Source organism: Eleutherodactylus coqui, chromosome 1 (assembly GCF_035609145.1).
Source record: "Eleutherodactylus coqui strain aEleCoq1 chromosome 1, aEleCoq1.hap1, whole genome shotgun sequence".
NCBI classification, from domain to species: domain Eukaryota; kingdom Metazoa; phylum Chordata; class Amphibia; order Anura; family Eleutherodactylidae; genus Eleutherodactylus; species Eleutherodactylus coqui.
The window spans coordinates 161746924-161764759 of record NC_089837.1 but is presented as its reverse complement, the minus strand read 5'-3'; the positions used below and the strand labels follow the sequence as shown (position 1 = coordinate 161764759).

At 45.1% G+C, this 17836-nt stretch overlaps 1 protein-coding gene across 3 annotated transcripts in view; it reads right to left on the bottom strand.

The window, feature by feature from the left end:
- Positions 1-4841, bottom strand: part of PDE6D (phosphodiesterase 6D) — a 75491-nt gene extending 70650 nt beyond the window's left edge. The window contains exons 1-2 of one of the 3 annotated variants that reach the window (XM_066602675.1): positions 4769-4841; positions 3107-3276 (exon numbers count right to left, since the gene is read on the bottom strand). In XM_066602675.1, the coding sequence (XP_066458772.1) occupies positions 3107-3150 (44 nt within the window). In that variant the 5' untranslated portion in view covers positions 3151-3276; positions 4769-4841. Of the gene's footprint in view, positions 1-3106; positions 3277-3546; positions 3944-4511; positions 4584-4768 lie in introns of those variants that run through there. The other 2 variants (XM_066602692.1, XM_066602684.1) reach the window with 2 other exon arrangements.
- Between the last annotated feature and the right edge of the window lie 12995 nt (positions 4842-17836).

Below are 17836 nucleotides of genomic sequence, written 5' to 3'. Positions count from 1 at the left end.
GATTGCATAAACCGATGCAATCCTATGGCAGCTGGCACGGGCAGAAATTCTGCGGGAAATATAGTAGCAGAATTTCCGCCTGTGCGCATTCACCCTTAAAAAAATATTTGTTTCTGTGTCACCACATTGCAAAAGCCAGAATGTTTTCATTTTTCCATTGAAGGAGCTCTACAAGGGTTTGTTTTTTACGGGATAAGCTTTAGTCTTCATTTACACTATTTTTGAGAACATAACATTTTCATCACTTTTTATTCAGTTTTTTCTAAAGGCAAGCTTACTGACATTCTGCCAATTCTTTATGGTGTTCACCTTGTGGTATAAATATTGTTAAATTAATTCTGCTACTTTTTTACATTTTTTTTAAAGGATGTATATTTTTGTATTATCACATTTAGGCTGCCTGCAGACGGGCGGGTTGGATCCGGCGGCCGGCAGGGACCAGCACATACTCACCCGCGCCCGTGGCTCCAGCTGTTTGATGTGCCGGCTTGACGGGCAGCCAGCGCATGCGCAGACCGGAGGCGGAGGCAGGTGAGTGACGTTTCTGTGCGGGCGCCCTTAAATACATAATTTTTTCTGTCAACTGTGTGGTTTGAGGGTTTTTATTTGTCAGAGGAATTCTACTTTTTATCAGTTCTATGACTTTTTGATTGCTTTCTATTTTTTTTTTAAGGCAAGATATTTGAAAATAGCTATTTTTTTTTTGCGGGGTGGGGGTGTTTGTTTGTTTTTTTCAGGCCGAGCAGCATGTGGGTTTAATAATGTACTAACTTCTTTACGGGTCATTACAAAAACAGTTAATACCAGATTTGTAATTATTTTCTTTTTACATAGTAAATGGGAAAACGTTTTTATTTTAGTTTTTATCCTCATCTTTTTATTTATTTTTGTCCCACTATGGGACTTCAATATGACTATCTTTGATGCTTCCTTTATAACACTGCTATACTTCAGTATAGCAGTGTATTATATAGCCAATGTAGCTCAGCTAGAGGGCTCCAATGGGTGACAGAGGGAGCCCCATCTACCAGTCTTTACATGCTGTGATCGCATTGACCACATAAATGGTTAAACAGCAGTTATTGGAGGATCCTCTGGTCCTCACCTGTTCGAACAAACACACCCCATTCCCTCTGACATGGGAGAGCCATGCCAGTCTTCTGATGCAGCGCCATAAAAAGAAGTATGCATCAGAATAAGGCCCCTTAACGGACGCCGTAAAAAGGTGTATAGGTGGTTGCTAAGGGTTTAAAAGTGAATGGGAGTTACAAAAACAGTATAGCTTGCTGTGCTTTGGCGTTTTTGTAACTCCTATTCACTTCTATGGGAATTACAGAAACAGTATAATACAGCAGTTTCAGAAATTCCAGACACACTGATATTTCCATCTCAGCCAAGAATAACTGGGATGGGAATACCCATTTACATTTTTCTAGGAGTTTTTTTTATACTGAATTACTCCTTAAAGCATACCTGCATTTTCAGCTAACTTTTCAGAATACACTATTGTGTAAAGCTTAACTTGATGGCTTCATACACTACAGACATTGGAGAGCAGGATATTGTCATCTCTACCTCTCTGTAGCACACCCTTCTAAGTAACAGCATCAAGAAGAACATTATACAGGACTACTGAGCAGTGTAGATGTGATTGCAGTAGCCATAACACAATAAATAACTCACTCTTAGCAGAAGCATCTGTGCAGGTCTCTCTCCCTCCGAAGCTTCCTCCTCTCCATAGACTTCTAGGTGCAGTATAATTTTTTGTCCTCTACTTTCTGCTATCTGTCTTGGTGCCTATGTTATTAGAGATGAATGAAACATGACAACAGACAGTGGATAGCAAGTTAGAAGAATGAAAGACCCCAGCAGATTTTACCCTTTCAATTGAATGGGGTAAATTCTGCTGCAGATCCGCAGCAAATTCCACTGCAAAATCTGCATGAATGGTGCAGATTAAGCTGCAGTTTTCAATGCGGAATTTGTTGTGAATTTGGCCTGTTTCACATGGCTGAGAATCTCGTGTGAGATTTGTGCATTGCGAGATTCACAAATCTCGCACCAACATGAACCCCATTCTTTTGAATGGGGTCGTATACATGAGCGATGTTCCACATGTCCTATCTTTTTGCGTTCTTCGGAACACGTCGCTCATTGTTTTCAATGGGACAGTAAAACACATTGCATGCAGGGCAATGTGATGTATCCCAATGAAAACAATTGGAAACACTTGCCGATCCTCTAATGCACCTGAAAGCCACATTGGAGGATCACTACTTCACAGAAGTGATGGGAGGCGTTTTTCCCAGAAAAATGTCTCGCATCGGCATGAACATGTATGTTGGCTAAATCGTGTTCGCCCATGTGTAGGTAGCCTTTTAGTGTGGAAAATTTGAACCAATTCCGCAACTTTTGAATGCACCCGTAGGGCAAGTTGCACATTGCAGAATTGCTGTGGAATTGGCAGCGGATTTCATGCCAAAATTCCACAACAATGTACATTACAATGTACAATGTGAATGGGGACTCCTAAAACATCATTTACAGACCAGTGTAAGTGAATGGTGTTTTAGGAGTCCACATTCACTTATAGTGAAGAAGAAGAAAAAATGTCAGCTATGGAAGAATGTCATGCTGTAGATTTTGGAATTCGCTGCATGCTCAATTTGTTGGCGTGGATTTTCACCACGGAATTCATTCATTGCAGTGAGCGAATTCTCTGGTTAAAATCTGCATCAAAATCCACCTGCATATTTTCGTGCAGATTTTTACGCAGATTTTGACTGTGATGTGTGCACATACCCTAATAAAAATGTTCAGTTTTCACATTAGCGGCCAAGAGCCCCACCATCATGAATTCAACGGGAGCTGCGCCTGCAATAGCAACTTGAGGTACTGCAGTATGGTCAGCGCCTCCAGCTTCCTGCACCGACTACAGTGACAGCAGCCCTGGGAATCAGCTGATCAGTGGGGATCCGAGCAGCAGGTCCCCCCTGATCATCTATGGATTACCTGTCAGTCATGAATAGAAAAAGTTAAAAATATACCTCCTTCCATACAACCGGCACAGTTTAGACTTATTACCACAATACACGTGTTCGGATACAGTTTGAATCCCTCCATAATCTTCTTGGCCCGCTCGTTCGACATGTTGGGTCTTCCCAGAGTCTATTCTGGATCAGAAGAGTTTCTGAAGATTCTTCTACTTTGATAAATCTTTTCTTCTCTGGTAGATTAGATTCTGCTGAGGCGCAACAAGTCCAGATATCCCAGAACCTGTGGATGATGCAGAGTGAAGCGGGACACTAATGGAGAGGGGCACCCAGTAACCACATGCCAACCGGCGCTCGTCACTTAGACCGGGTACATGTCAAACGAGTGGATGATACAGAATTGCCAGCTAGGACAGGAGAGAAGAGGACAATGCTGGGTTCTAGGACTACTCAGCGGGATGGCTGAAGCAGTGACGGCTCAGCAGTGGCCATAAGTGAGGACACAGCGTAACACTACAGGGAAATCTAAGCCAGCGGCCTCAGAGCTGTGTACCTTTCTGGGCCGGTGACAGGTGCTTCACTCCTGGGAATAGCGGGGACCAGTCTCGTGTGTCAAAGTTTCTGTGCGGTCGATTCTTGACTGAAGTCCCTGACACCCCGAGTCTGCGGTCACTACTGACACCCAGAGTAGCAGCTTTACGTAGACTGTGGCAGAAAAGACCTTTTAGATGCTACAATCCCAGTTTGGAGGCCGCTATTCATTATCATGTAGTCTCAGGCTTCAGATAAGCGGATTTATCGAAGCAACTGCAGCACCTCCTCCCATTATCCGTAACGCCTTGCGAATTCAACCAAACTCAGTAGCAGACCAATAGTGATGGGTCGCTTGCAAACAAGCCAGCTCTATGAGCCGGCTCCTTCTGGTGAACGATGGGAGTCAGCTTCCGTCTGAGAGCCGGAAAGGGCTCCTGTAAGTTACAGGCTGTAACCCTTGCACTGCTGGGCAGGTGATGTGCTCCTGACACGGCAGGCAAGACAATTAGGAGTTTAAGGGTTAATCAATGTACACATTCCACTCAGCCCTGTAGCAGATATAGCAAGAGGGGGGATATTATACACTGAGCCCTATAGCAGATATAGCAGGGCCCTGATGGGGGGGCATATTACTCACTGAGCCCACTGAGGGATATGTGACAGACGACTGCTTAGGGACCTCCTGCAGTGACGAGAAGAAGAAGAAGACAGCATGTTGTCGGTCATTAGTGGGTTTGTGCAAGTCTTCCACTCAGGGGAGTGCAGTCTATGCGTCACAGCCCCCTTTTGCCAATCTATGCAGTAACAGTATACCAACAGTAACATAATACCATATACTTATAGCACTGTACTCACATATTCTATATATGTAATCACATATACATATGTGTATACACGCATGCTGTATATATGCATAAGTGCAGACATATACACATGTACAGATATACACTGGAACATACATTTTTTTTGCACAAATATACATACATGTTACATATCTCCAGGGTGGCCACAGAAAAGTAGCTCGGCACCGCAATGTTATGAAAGCTTGTCTCTGTTGCCCATAGCAACCAATCACAATTCCGCTTTCATTTCCTATACTGCTGAGATAAAATGAAAGCTGCACTGTGATTGGTTGCTATGGGCAACAAACATTTCCTTTTAGACACCTTTCAAAAGAGTGAATTGCCAGTCTAACTTTCCATGGCACACCCTGTATATATATTTACAAACAACACTCATACCTTCTCTACATTTAGCTGGAGCCTCATACTAGCAGCCTGAACAGTCAATAAAGAAAGCTTCCTTGTTTGTAGACTCCCTCCTGCTCCTCCCTCATCTGTCAGCCCTGACCCAGGAGAGCTCTAAGATACTGCTTGTATCAAGCTACAGACAGCACAAGAAAAGGCTCAGTGGAGGAAGACTACAGCAGGGATGGAAGTGAAGGCTGCATCTTGCACCTGTCCACTATGCTACCTAAGCCAGCGCCCAGGGCACATGCCCCGACTTCCATACCCAACCCCCTAGCTTTGCTCTTGGCAAGTGCAGAAATTCTAGGGTAAGACTTCATATATTGCTGGTATAAAATACATCTCTGCTCATGTGCTGCTGCCGCTCTGGTCGCTCTATTACCACATGCCTGCTGCAGTAAGTAGGAGGCCCCAACACTGGATGCCATCAGTGATGTCCCATAAATAGGCAGGGCTTCTCCATTAAAAGCCTATGTGACCTGTTTACAGGATCTTACTGAGGCAGAAAAACCTGTGGCATCACTAATCAGCTGCTGTGTCTCCATAGCGCCAAAACAGTGCTCTGGCGCCATGGTAAGTGAATTGATAGAATAGAGTTTTGAGCGGTGGGGAGGACCAAAATTAAAAAAAATAAGTCAGACAACCCCTTTTAGGCTGGATTCACATGGACGTTTATCAACTCGGTTTTCACACCGAGACGATATTCGTTGTCTCTCTCTGCAGGGGGGGAGGCTGTAAGAGCCAGGAGCAGGGCTCTGAGCTCCCCCCACCTCTCTGCCTCCTCTCCGCCCCTCTGCACTATTTGCAATGGGGAGAGGCAGGACAGGGCAGGGCTAATTCTCACCATTTAGCCCCACCCCTGTCCCACCTCCTTTCATTGCAAATAGTGGAGAGGGGGCGGGAGCTCAGTTCCTGCTCCTGGCTCTTCCATCCTCCCCACCCCCTGCAGATGAGGACGACGTATATTTGCTCGGCGTGAAAACCGAGCCGATATACGGTCGTCCGAATCCACCCTAGGCTGTATTCCCACGAACGTATATCGGCTCGGTTTTCACGCCGAGCCGATATACGTTGTCCTCATCTGCAGGGGGGGGGGGGGAGAAGGAAGAGGCAGGAGCAGGAACTGAGCTCCCGCCCCCTTTCTGCCTCCTCTCCGCCCCTCTGCACTATTTGCAATGGGGAGAGGCGGAACAGAGGCGGGGCTAATTCGGGAAAGTTAGCCCCGCCCTGTCCCGCCTCCTTTCATTGCAAATAGTGCAGAGGGATGGAGAGAAGGCAGAGAGGGCGTGGGAGCTCAGTTCCTGCTCCTGGCTCTTCCATCCCCCCCTCCTCTGCAGATGAGGACGACGTATATTGGCTCGGCGTGAAAACCAAGCCGATATACGTTCGTGGGAATGCAGCCTTAGGGAGTGATTAGTGAGCCTCTTAATTCAATACAAAATTTAGTTCACAGCAGAACCATCCTAGCAACCTGGTGCTATTCTGCTCACTCTCTTATTATGCTGGGTAATTGTCGCAGAATTTCGTGCAGGCTTTCTGCATGGAAATTCCACCTGCGACTTTTAATCCCGGGATTGGCCAGCAAAGTGGACGAGATTTGCAAAAATTTTTGCGGGATTTCAGTCCCGTGTGAACCCAGCCTTACATTTCTGCACTTGCTCCAAAAGTATTGCTGTTTTTTTTTTTTTTAATCCTCTTTTAAGGATCAAGCTTAAAACTGGGAGTGAATATAATAAACAATAACATATAAACTCACCTTAAACTGCACGTCCCTATGTGGAATACCCTACAGAAATTTACAAATGACTGACAACATGCTGCCTTCTTCCTGTCACTGCAGAATGCCCCTGAGCTGACGTCTGTAGGAAATCCCTCAGTGGGCTCAGTGAGTAATATGCCCCCCCATCAGGGCCCTGCTGTATGTGCTAAACCTGCTACAGGGCTCAGTGGAATGTTTACATGCTTTCACACCTGTGTTATGGCTCAGATCAGGGTTTCCATCTCTGCTTCCTTTTTTGGAGGAGAGAAACTAAAATAAAACACACCCAATTTTTTCACCATTGATTTCAATGGGGTTTAAAAAAATGGAAAGACTTCCATTTGCTTCCATTCTGTCAGGTTTCAGGTTTTTTTTAACGGAAATATAACGCTGCAGACTGCACTATTTTTCTGTCCAAAAAAATGGAAACCTTTTATTTGAAAGGGTGAAGTCTGCTGAGGATCTACAACAAAAGGCAAGTCAAAAGCTGCACCTATAGCACCGAGTTTGATAGACTTTCCATTGAGCTTATGGTGCAGAGTTTAGTGCGGAATGCCTGTTGTGAACGTTTGGCAACATTTGCTTTTCAATGATTTTTACTGGTGTTTTGAATAACATAACATATAAGTTTATTTATGGTTGTGGAGATCTTTTTCCACTAAGTGGGAACATTCCCTTTAAACTCCTAATTGTCTTGCCTGCTTTGTCAGGAGCACATCACCTGCCCAGCAGTGGAAGGGTTACAGCCTGTAACTTACAGGAGCCCTCTGAGCTGTATAGATGGGGGTGACTGCTGCAGTAGTGACAGTGTGGACCCCACAGGGGGCAGGATTCCTGCCATCAGCAGGGGAGAGGAGGGCAGAACTGCAGTAGTATTAAATAAAGAGCTATTTGTGAGCTAAAACAGTCAACTCTTTTTTTGGATAAACTGAGCCAATACAAGTCAGGTTACTTCATAGCAAAATGCAATTGTAACCAATCCGAAGCCAGTTTGCCTCTAAAGCTGCCCTCAGTGGGCATGGCATAATCTACAGAGGTTAGGTTGTGTACAAAACGTTCTAGTACAGAATATGCGCGTCACTCTGCCCAGCAACGTGACGTTACATAGAAACGGATAGATGCCTACGGGAAGAGAGAGTGGACAGAAGTACAAAGGCAGCTTGATGGTGATAGCAAGTGCAGAAATGTAGATCTTATCTTAACCCTTTACAAGGCTATTGTTCTCTTATCTTAGCACAGCAAAGCTTATTGTAAAGTAATTCAATGTGTAATCGCCCTTTTACAAATTGCTGCAGGAATTTGAATGATTATCGTCCCGTGTAAACGCACGCTGAGACTGAATGAGAGTTGTTCAGTCATTCAGTTTCTGCATGCAGAAAACTGAATGACAGGCCATTTAGTGTAAACAGCAGTCATTCACTTCCAAACGATTGTCTGCTTACTGTGAATGGAGGTGGACGGGTTCCATTCCTGCAGCTCAGTGAACGATGCCAGCAATACTCACTCCTGTGTAACAGCACAGGAGCGGGCATCACTGGAAAGAGTCAGGCATTGTTTGATAGCACAGTACACCATGATACCACATCCGTTAAAGGGGCTTTTACAAAGAACGAATATCGTTTGGATTCCTACGATCCAGGGAAAATCTGAACATTATCATTCAGTGTAAACGCCTGCCCCGAGTGAAACCGCGAACAAGAAGTCTTCCACTTCACGCTTGTTCGTTTTCTGCATGTAGAAAGCTGACCAACGTATTGTTCCTTGTAAACAGGCAGTCATTCATAAGTGAACGACTGCCTGCTTACTGTGAATGGGGGTGAGCGGGCTGGAACAATCACCGGCCCCTCTCCGCCTCCATTCATTAGCGATGCTTCTTCCTGTGTAATAGAAGCACAGGAGCGATTATTGCTGGGATGGCCTGTCGGGCATCTGTTGCCCCTCAACTGTGGAATGCATATACATACATATTTATAAATATATATATTTGCTTTAAACTAGAAAGGGCTTGTAACTTCTTCTCACTGAATAATGGATGTTACAGGCCTTGGAGGTGGTGCTACAATGATCATCTGGCCGTAGGTATAGCAGTAGTTCAGCTGCCTGAAGTCAGCTGGGCTCACACACAGGGAACTGGAAGCCAGGACTGGAACTAGGCCGTTACGAGCTCATGCCCACAACTCTGTTTTCATTGCATATCATGCGTGGATTGCCTAGACGCGTCATACATGCTCAATAGAGTCAATGGACTTTCATTGATCCATGCACACTGGCATGTGGACACTGCATATTGACACGCAAAAGTAATAAATCGCAGCATGCACTTGTGTGAGCTGCGTATGATACGGTGTCCATAGGTAACGCACTGCGTATGGGCAGCGTTTCCATATGCATTCCCACTCTGAACAGAGCAGGGAATTTAAAGAAATAAAAAAAATATTACACCGCATGTCCAAGAGCATGTTAGCTTCCAGTGCAGCCCCCCACAGGTGGTAGTTGATTGAGCTGGCTTGGTGTGGATTTCTCCAGCCAGTCAATCCCCCAGGTCTCAGATCCCTGTGTGTTGGGTGCCTGTGTCTCTGGAGGCCCCTGTTTTAGGGGGGAGGTACTGTTAGGGTGTGTTGCTGGGATCTGTTGTTCTACATGAGTTTGTAGCAGTGCAGCTCCACAGGTGGGGGTTGATTGAGCTGACTGGGTGTAGATTTCTCCAGCCAGCCAAATACCACCGCTCTGCTGCTCATATATACCAGCTCATCTGCTAGAGGCTGCTGGGTTTTCCACTATTTGTTCAGTGTGAACAGTGTCATGTTCGTACGTGTCAGGGCATGTGCTGGACGTGTGCTGTGAACAGTCCTGTTCAGGGTGCATGGTTTGCTGTGTTGTATGCAAATCCCTGGCATGTTGGTGTGAGCTGCGTTCAGTTCTGCTGTGTTTTGTTTGTCATCTAGGTCTAGGTAGGTCCCATGATACACAGTGCGGGGCCATCACTGGGATGATTGCCTTACTTGCAGGCAGGTTTCATGTGGAAGTTGTGTCGTTAGAGTAGGAACTGCGAGACAACAAGGACCCTTGAAGTGGGCCCACGGGCTTAAGTTGTGATAGACATGATGATTAGTCAGTGTAAAATGTCTATCGATTTGTACTAAACTAGACGTATTATGTGTGTTTTGTGACTTCAGCCTAATGTGGAACTCTGCTGCATAAGGAAAGAGTTAAATCACAGTGTTATATGTCATTGCTCGTGTCCATCTTGAGTGTTCTCCCAGTCCTCCCCATCCTCCACACAGAATCTTCTTCAACAAAGAGATATCTACTTTCAGTTTCAGATTTGAGCACATGTTTGTAAGACAAAGACTTGCTTATACATTGGAGTTGAGAGAAGGTGGGCAGGGGGGAGGCGGGGAATTCTATATAACCCAGCGAATAAGAATATATATATGTTACTGATATAATCTGTTAAACGCCCATAAAGGGCAGGTGTTATGCTTTTTAATAAAAGGGCCTGTCTGGATGTTTCTCCCAGAAGAGCCATTTTTAACATGAGATTGATACCTCGTGTTTGACTTGGTCAGTGTGCGCATAGTGCTTCTACCCAATTTGGAAGCTACAAAATACCCCGAAACCTGCTGGAGAAAACCATATCCAGTTCAGTGGCGTCCTTCTGGGTGGGCTCAAGTAGAGATTTTGATTTCTTTCATTCTGGAAAAATACAGAGATCGGCAGATAGCACGCAGAACTCAGGGGCCCGAAAATCTACAGAACACGGTAAGATTACTTTATGTAAATCTACCGATGTGAGCTGAATTCTAACTGCTAATCTGCCTGTTTCTGATCCAGAGTGATAAATCAATGAAAGGCAGGTAATATAGTTCTTTCTACTCGGAAAAAATCACCATGTTACATGTCTAGGGGTATTTTGTATGCTGTGGCTGCTATGTCTGAGACGGTTAAAAATTGTGTATACAAGACCAAGAGACAAATTCTGTGAGGGCTAATGTGTCAGAAGGGACGGACTCGGCTGTTTAAGTCTGAGGGAGCACGCCGGAGAGACACTTACTCCTAGGAAACTAGTGTGAGGTTAGGAAGATTTATGATACGCATATTTACCTTTATGATTGAGCATGTTATGTTCTCATATGTGAAAAGGTGTATATACGCGGGAATTATAGCCGTGCTTTGTGACGGCCGACGTCTCCAGGATATTGTTGAAGTTTTGGTCATTGAAAATAATCATCAGTCTTTGCGTGTTTCAGATTAGTTTAAAGAATGTGCAGTGTTTATTATTGGGGGAGGGTTGCTGATAAGAGAGTGGACTGAAGTTAAGCCACTGAAAGATTTTCTCAATTAACCCTTCTGTTCCCTTTGTCTTGTGTTTTGTAGAATTAATGTGCATTGTGATCTGAGTGGGAAAGAGAGGTTATATTGGAAGGATTTGAAGAAAGCAGATTTTACAAGAGGAACACTACTGTGTCCAGAAACTTCGGATAGAATAGAATAAGCAGGTAGAATAGAATGAGGGATCAGTACAGGATGTTTTGGAATATGCAAAACATGTAGAAACGTTTTACAAAGAAAAGGATCAGGAAAAGTTGCAGAAAGAAAGGTGTTTTAGCTAGTTTTAGCTAGCTCTTTGGTATAACGTAGTTAAGAGATTCAAGAGAGGAAAGTATGTAGTGGGGTATGTGTATTGCTTATGAACAATGTAATGCCTTTGTGTTGACTACAGCCCCTCCCTGTAATGGCGGCCGTGCTTGCAATGTTTACAACCCCACATAGTGTGACTTTGCAGCAAATTTGGTGAGCCCTGCCCCCACCCTGAAGTTACTTCCCCCCATGTGCTCACTTTCAGGGTGTGTGATGTTACTTCTGTCCCTCCCCATCCGGGACAGGACCTGGCCCCGCCCCTTCCTCCTCCAGCAGCCATCTTGCCTCACCTGGAAGTGCTGCTGCTCCTGGCCACGCCCCTTCCTCCGGCAGCCATCTTGCCTCACCTGGGAGATTTGTAGCCCCGCCCCTTTCTGCCTCTGGCGGCCATTTTGCTGCACTTGGGAGGCCTATATTTCCCAATGCCACTGTATCCAGTGCTAACCTCATGATTGTCTGAAGCAAGGTCTTGTTTGACCGGACTTTGTTACACTCCAAGATGTGGCCACTTTGGATGTGTGATAAGTTCAGGGAAACAAACCTTTGTGAAGATGCAGCTTGGGACATAGTAGATGACTAAGCTGGTTTATAGTGTATGGAAGATTGGAGTTGATGCATGGGGGACAGAGGCCGGGAATACATGACAGGGGACGCTCTGTCATGTTCCCAGGGGCTCTGTTTTCCACTGCCCGCTTCTCCAATGGATGCTCAGACAGATGATGTTATGGAAGGCTCCTACAGATGAAATAATTTCCCTATAGTCACCCAGCAAACTTTTTCACGCAATTTGATGAAGTAATTTTACTTTTTATGTGAAGAAAGAGGGACTGAATTGCCCAGAGTAGGATGTTAAGTCATCCGTATTCTTTAGTTTTTTCCCTAAGTCTTTTGTATATTCTAGTGTCAGTCTACACTGAAGCTATAATTATATTCCGACAGGAGAGTGAAAGTTAAACACTGGACGTTCCCTGAAATACTATTACACTGGGTGACGTAAAATTTTACTTGTGTTGCGCCCCCTTGTGTTAAAAAATGCTAACTGCGACCTGAAGGAAAAAAAAAATCTAAAGGATATTTTCGCTCAGACTTTGCTGCATACAATGTCACCTTGACCTACAAAGTGCTTGTTTTTGTGCCTCTTGGTTTACTAGTTTGAACGCAATTACTCTTTTTTCCATTGAGTATTCCGGTTCAAAAGGGGGGAGGCATAGGTGATCTGGGTCATAGATGATCTAGGTGTTGTAGATCAGCTATTGGGTTTAAAAAAATAATTAAATAAAAGGAAATAAATGATTTTGTGCTACAAGATTCCGAGCCATGTGAAATAGAACATCAGCACGATTATTTAGTACTAATACAGTAAGAAACTGCAGGTATGCAAACAGTTACCAGAACCCCTGTTGATAATGCATATGTTGAGCTTTTTGCAGATGGTACCAGGGTGAGGATTGATGACTCCACATCGGATATGCAGTGGTCACACAACAAGATGTCCTAGAAGCAGAAACTTTGCATCCGCATGTCTCAGCACAAGAAGCGGAATTGAAGGCCCTCACTGAGGCGAGTAGAGTGGCGAGAGGTGGGACCGGCAGCCCTTTACACTGACTCCTGGTATGCATTTGGCATAGCTCATGATTACGGCCCAATATGGAAGGCCAGACAGTTTTTTACCTTAGCAGGACAACCAATTGAGAATGGTGCAGCGGTACAGAGTCGCATGGAGGCCCTACTTCTACCTGACAAAGTTGAGAGTTCGCACCGATTCCTACACTGGAGAGGCGAGAGACGACACCCTCGCTGACAGCATAGCAAAGGCAGCGGCCCTCAAGCCATGGAAGAAAGAAGAAAGATACTGACAGCATGAGTCAGTGGTAGAAACTTTGGACATTGACAAAAACTTGGACTTTGATATGCTAAAGACTTTTACAGTTACAAGCCAGCAAGGAAGGAAAGGATAAATGGACTAATATGGGAGCAGCAGAAACAGGACAGCGTGTGGTGAACAGTCAACAGCACTTGCCCACCACAGTTCCTGTATCCCATGATGGCCCAGCTGATGGACGGAAAGACCCACCTAGTAAAGCAGCAATGACGACGACGCTTGAAAGAGGACGGGCGACTTCTAGGTTCTCTGTAGCTGCTGCATCATTTGTCCAGTTTAGCATGATCTATGCCATAGGTGAGTCAGGGCAGAAGTAAATTTGCCACACCACACTTGCCAGGACCACTCTACCCATTTCAGGGATTGCAAATTGACTACGTTCAGCTCCCACTTGTTGGGAAGTATGAATACGTGCTTGTTGTTGTTGATGTCTTTGCAGGTTGGAGGCCGACCCTGTTACCAAGGCAAACAAGTAGGTAACCGCAAAGAAGCTCATGAACGAGGTAAACTGTGAATATGGGGTACCAGAAGTGATTCAGAGTCAGACAGAGGTATAAACTTCGCAGGTGAATGTAACACGTCATGTCTGCTCTGGGTGTATCCCAGGCCTTTTACATACTCTACCATCTTTAGAGTAGTGGAAAGGTGGAGAGACTTAGTGGCACGCTAAAAAGTAAGATACTTAAAAATGACGCCACTTTGGAAAGACTGTCATCCAATAGTCCTATTCAGTGTTAGATATGAACCCAGGGGGGATCATACATTATCTCCCTACGAGATTGTTTGGGCTAGCCCCAAGGCTAGGTCGCTACTATCCTCAGTAGTTACAATTACAATCTGATGTGTTGACTAAGTATGTGATTTCCGTTGTTAAAGAACTAACCAAAGCCTATGCACAGGTGTTCTCTTCCAGACTCAGAGGCAGACACTGGGACACATATCTTGCAGCCTGGGGATTGGGTGTGCGTCAAGAAGTTCCTCAGGAAGCACCCTCTTGGGCCCCGATTTGATGGTCCCTACCAGGTGCTTCTGACTACTGCCACAGCTGTGAAACTAGCCGAAAGACTTACATGGATCCATGCTTCATACTGTAAGAAAGCTTCAGATCCGGGAGACCAGTCTTAGTTGTGCCAAGGACATTACTCTGGTTAGGGCTAGTGAGAGAGGAGGGTGGCAACTGGAATCCTTAGTCGGAAGAATATGAGGGTATGGTTACCTTCTGGTATAACTCGTTCAATGCACAAGTAGCCGCATATGCCTTCGACTATTGTACTGTGGTCCCGTGTCTAGGCGCAAGATCCCACCGCAGGCCAGATTTAGCTCAGTCCAGCTGGTTATATGACTTACATACCCGGGGAATACAATATGTTTGCACCACTGATAACGTCTGGGGAGAAGACTGCCGTTATTGGGGATTAGTGGGATGTAACACAGGAACAGACTAGTCCTATAAACCGCGAAGTGCCTTAAATAAGAAAGATAAGAGCGGGAAATCCCTAATTAGTCGCATAACCCTCCTTGAGAATAATAAGGACAGCAGGTATTGGGAGGCTGAACTTGGTATGCTGCTTGGTTTTAATGCAGTTGTTACACTAACCATGGGAGATCCAAGCCCGGGGAATGGGGGGGGGACTTACAGTCTGGGGACATACCGGTACGGGAGGACAGATCCCTTAGGGAAGTTTAAAATAAGGGATATGGTAGATGCACCCGAATGGAAGCCTTCACTTAGTCCCGTGCCCATAATTAACCCCCTCCGCTGTAAGATAAAGACCTTGACGAACATGATGATCATAGCCGACCCTACCTTTTGAGGACACCTTGACAGTAGCGACTGGCTACTCTGACCAGAATCTCTGGTTGGAGTTGATGAGGTACAATGCTAACAGGAGCAACAAGTCTAACTGTTACGTGTGCGGTAGTGCCCGACTACACTCGGGGATGGTCCCCCTAAATCTCCCTGTAGATGCTGAAGAGTGGTTTCTTAGTCTCTTCACGAACATTTCCGCTAATTACACTGTCCGTGAGAAGTGGAAGAAGCAATACTCTATAACTACTTAAGTGTTTTGCACCGGAAAGAGTATTACTGACTACCCTGGAAACTACACCTGCCAGTCAAATAGGCAGGGTGGAGGCAGATTTTTGGGGAACTCACCAACGGGTATTGCTCCTCCTACGGTACGATATGAGGGGAATGGATCCAGAATCAGGTTCAGTCCTTAGGAGACGTTTACTGGCTTTGTGGAGACATGAGGTAGAGGACCCGTCTGGAAGGTAATTGGATAGGGGAGTGTGCCTTAGTAAACCCCCTATGCTCCTCCACATCCTGTCAGACAGCATTGAGGATAATGAGGTTACCCCCAATAGTTAATTTATCTCGATCCAACTCAGTCTGTGTTTTGTGGTTATCCTGTCATGTTGGTCTATCCTTGTTTTCCGCATAGGTACGGCAGTTCCTTCCAGTCTTGTCACTAGGTAGTGTAGGGTCAGGGTGAGGCGGCCTGGATGTGTTCACCATCAGGACTATCTCCAGGAGGGACATTGGTGTGGGTGAAGATTAGGGAGTCCCAGGCCGTGCGTACCTGTGCACACTACTAGTATTGTAACATTATACTAGAGCGAGAAGAGAGACCCCTGGTGGTAGTTTTGATCTACACGTGTACATTGACGTCATAGGATAGCCAAGGGGGGGTACCTGACGAGTTTTTTTTTTTTAAATTAGAGACCAAGTTAAAACTAGATTCGAGCCCATTTTCCTGATCATTATGGTAAATAAATGTTGACTGGATTAATTATGTTTATTATAATTAGCAGTGGTTTATAAATTATACTAGAGACGCCTTATAGGGACTAGTCGACCAATAGGACCTACCTCGACTATGACTTTTCAAAATAGAATGGCCTTAGATATGACTTTAGCTAAAAAGGGGAGTGTCTGTAAGATGATAGGGGAGACTTGTTGTACCTACATCCTAGACGACACGTGACCCGCGGGTAAAGACGCAGTTGCCATTAAGAAGCTGACCGCACTAACTAAAAAGAGCTAACTTTTGGGACCAGCACTCGACATGGATGAGCGGGTGGTAAAGGATCCTGGCACAGATGGGCGTCGCTGTTGTATGTGAACTGATGGTTACCTTTTCTGTTCTAGTCTGCTGTGTTATCCCCTGTGTCAGAGAGACCTGTGAAACTGATGCTGGAAAAGCCGCTCCCACAATGAGCTTGCTGGATGCATCCCCAGAAGGAGTGGACAAGTCCTACACCCCCTTGAAGACCCTAAAACGAACCTTCAACGCGCTCCAGTTATAGGCTCATGCGCAGAGAACTGTGAAAATCAGATAGAGAGTTAGAGGATAGACATTTTAAGGGGGGATTGTGATAGACATGATGATTAGTCAGTGTAAAATGTCTATCGATTTGTACTAAACTAGACGTATAATTGTGTGTTTTGTGACTTCAGCCTAATGTGGAACTCTGCTGCATAAGGAAAGAGTTAAATCACAGTGTTTATATGTCATTGCTCGTGTCCATCTTGAGTGTTTTCCCAGTCCTCCCCATCCCCCACACAGAATCTTCTTCAACAAAGAGATATCTACTTTCAGTTTCAGATTTGAGCACATGTTTGTAAGACAAAGACTTGCTTATACATTGGAGTTGAGAGAAGGTGGGCAGGGGGGAGGCGGGGAATTCTATATAACCCAGCGAATAAGAATATATATATGTTACTGATATAATCTGTTAAACGCCCATAAAGGGCAGGTGTTATGCTTTTTAATAAAAGGGCCTGTCTGGATGTTTCTCCCAGAAGAGCCATTTTTAACATGAGATTGATACCTCGTGTTTGACTTGGTCAGTGTGCGCATACTGCTTCTACCCAATTTGGAAGCTACAAAATACCCCGAAACCTGCTGGAGAAAACCATATCCAGTTCAAAGTTTCTTGGCAAAAATACGAACCAATACCTTGCATCATATCTATTTACATCTGTTTATGCGTGCGGGTACGCTTCACTCTTCCCTCAGCTCTGGACTCTCAGTAATCTTGAGAAAAGTAGCCGGGGTTGGGGGAACAGCGAACAATCGTGACTGGGCCCCTAAGCAAGGAGGGCCCGTGGGCCTCCCTCTCTCCACACTATTATTTCTCTTGTAGTTGCTGGGGGCCTGTGCATCACTGAAGATACAATTGTGAAGTAGGGGAGGGGGTTGCAGTCTCAGGGTAACTGGTGTTGGAGTTCTCCTTTAAATTTAGAGTCAGCAATAAGGCTACCAGGATCTGAGTTATCTCATGTATCCAAAATAATTAATGATGATAAGTGGGGATAGAACAAGAGACATCACCTGTGTAATGTCACCACTGTGCTCTTTCCTGAGGACCAGCCTAGTGTTAACTTTATTTATAGTGCAAAGCAAAACAAAGTAAAGTATAATGTCCAGTCGCAGTGGACCAACACCCTAAGGGCTTATTCAGACGACCATATATTGGATGCATATTCACGCCGGCCGATATACGGCGTCCCTCTCTGCAGTGGGAGGAGGCTAGAAGAGCCTCCACCCCCTGCTGAGAGGGACGCCGTATATCGGCCGGCGTGAATTCCCTGGTCGATGTACGTTTGTCTAAATAGGCCTTAAGTTACAATTTATTGTTGTAAAAAATGTCAAATCATTACAAAGTCCAACACTGACAAATGAATGCATAATGTGACATGTTGCTTACTTTATCTTAGTAAAAGAATGTGAATACAATGACTAAATATGGTCTTCGGGAAACGCTCAACCCCCAC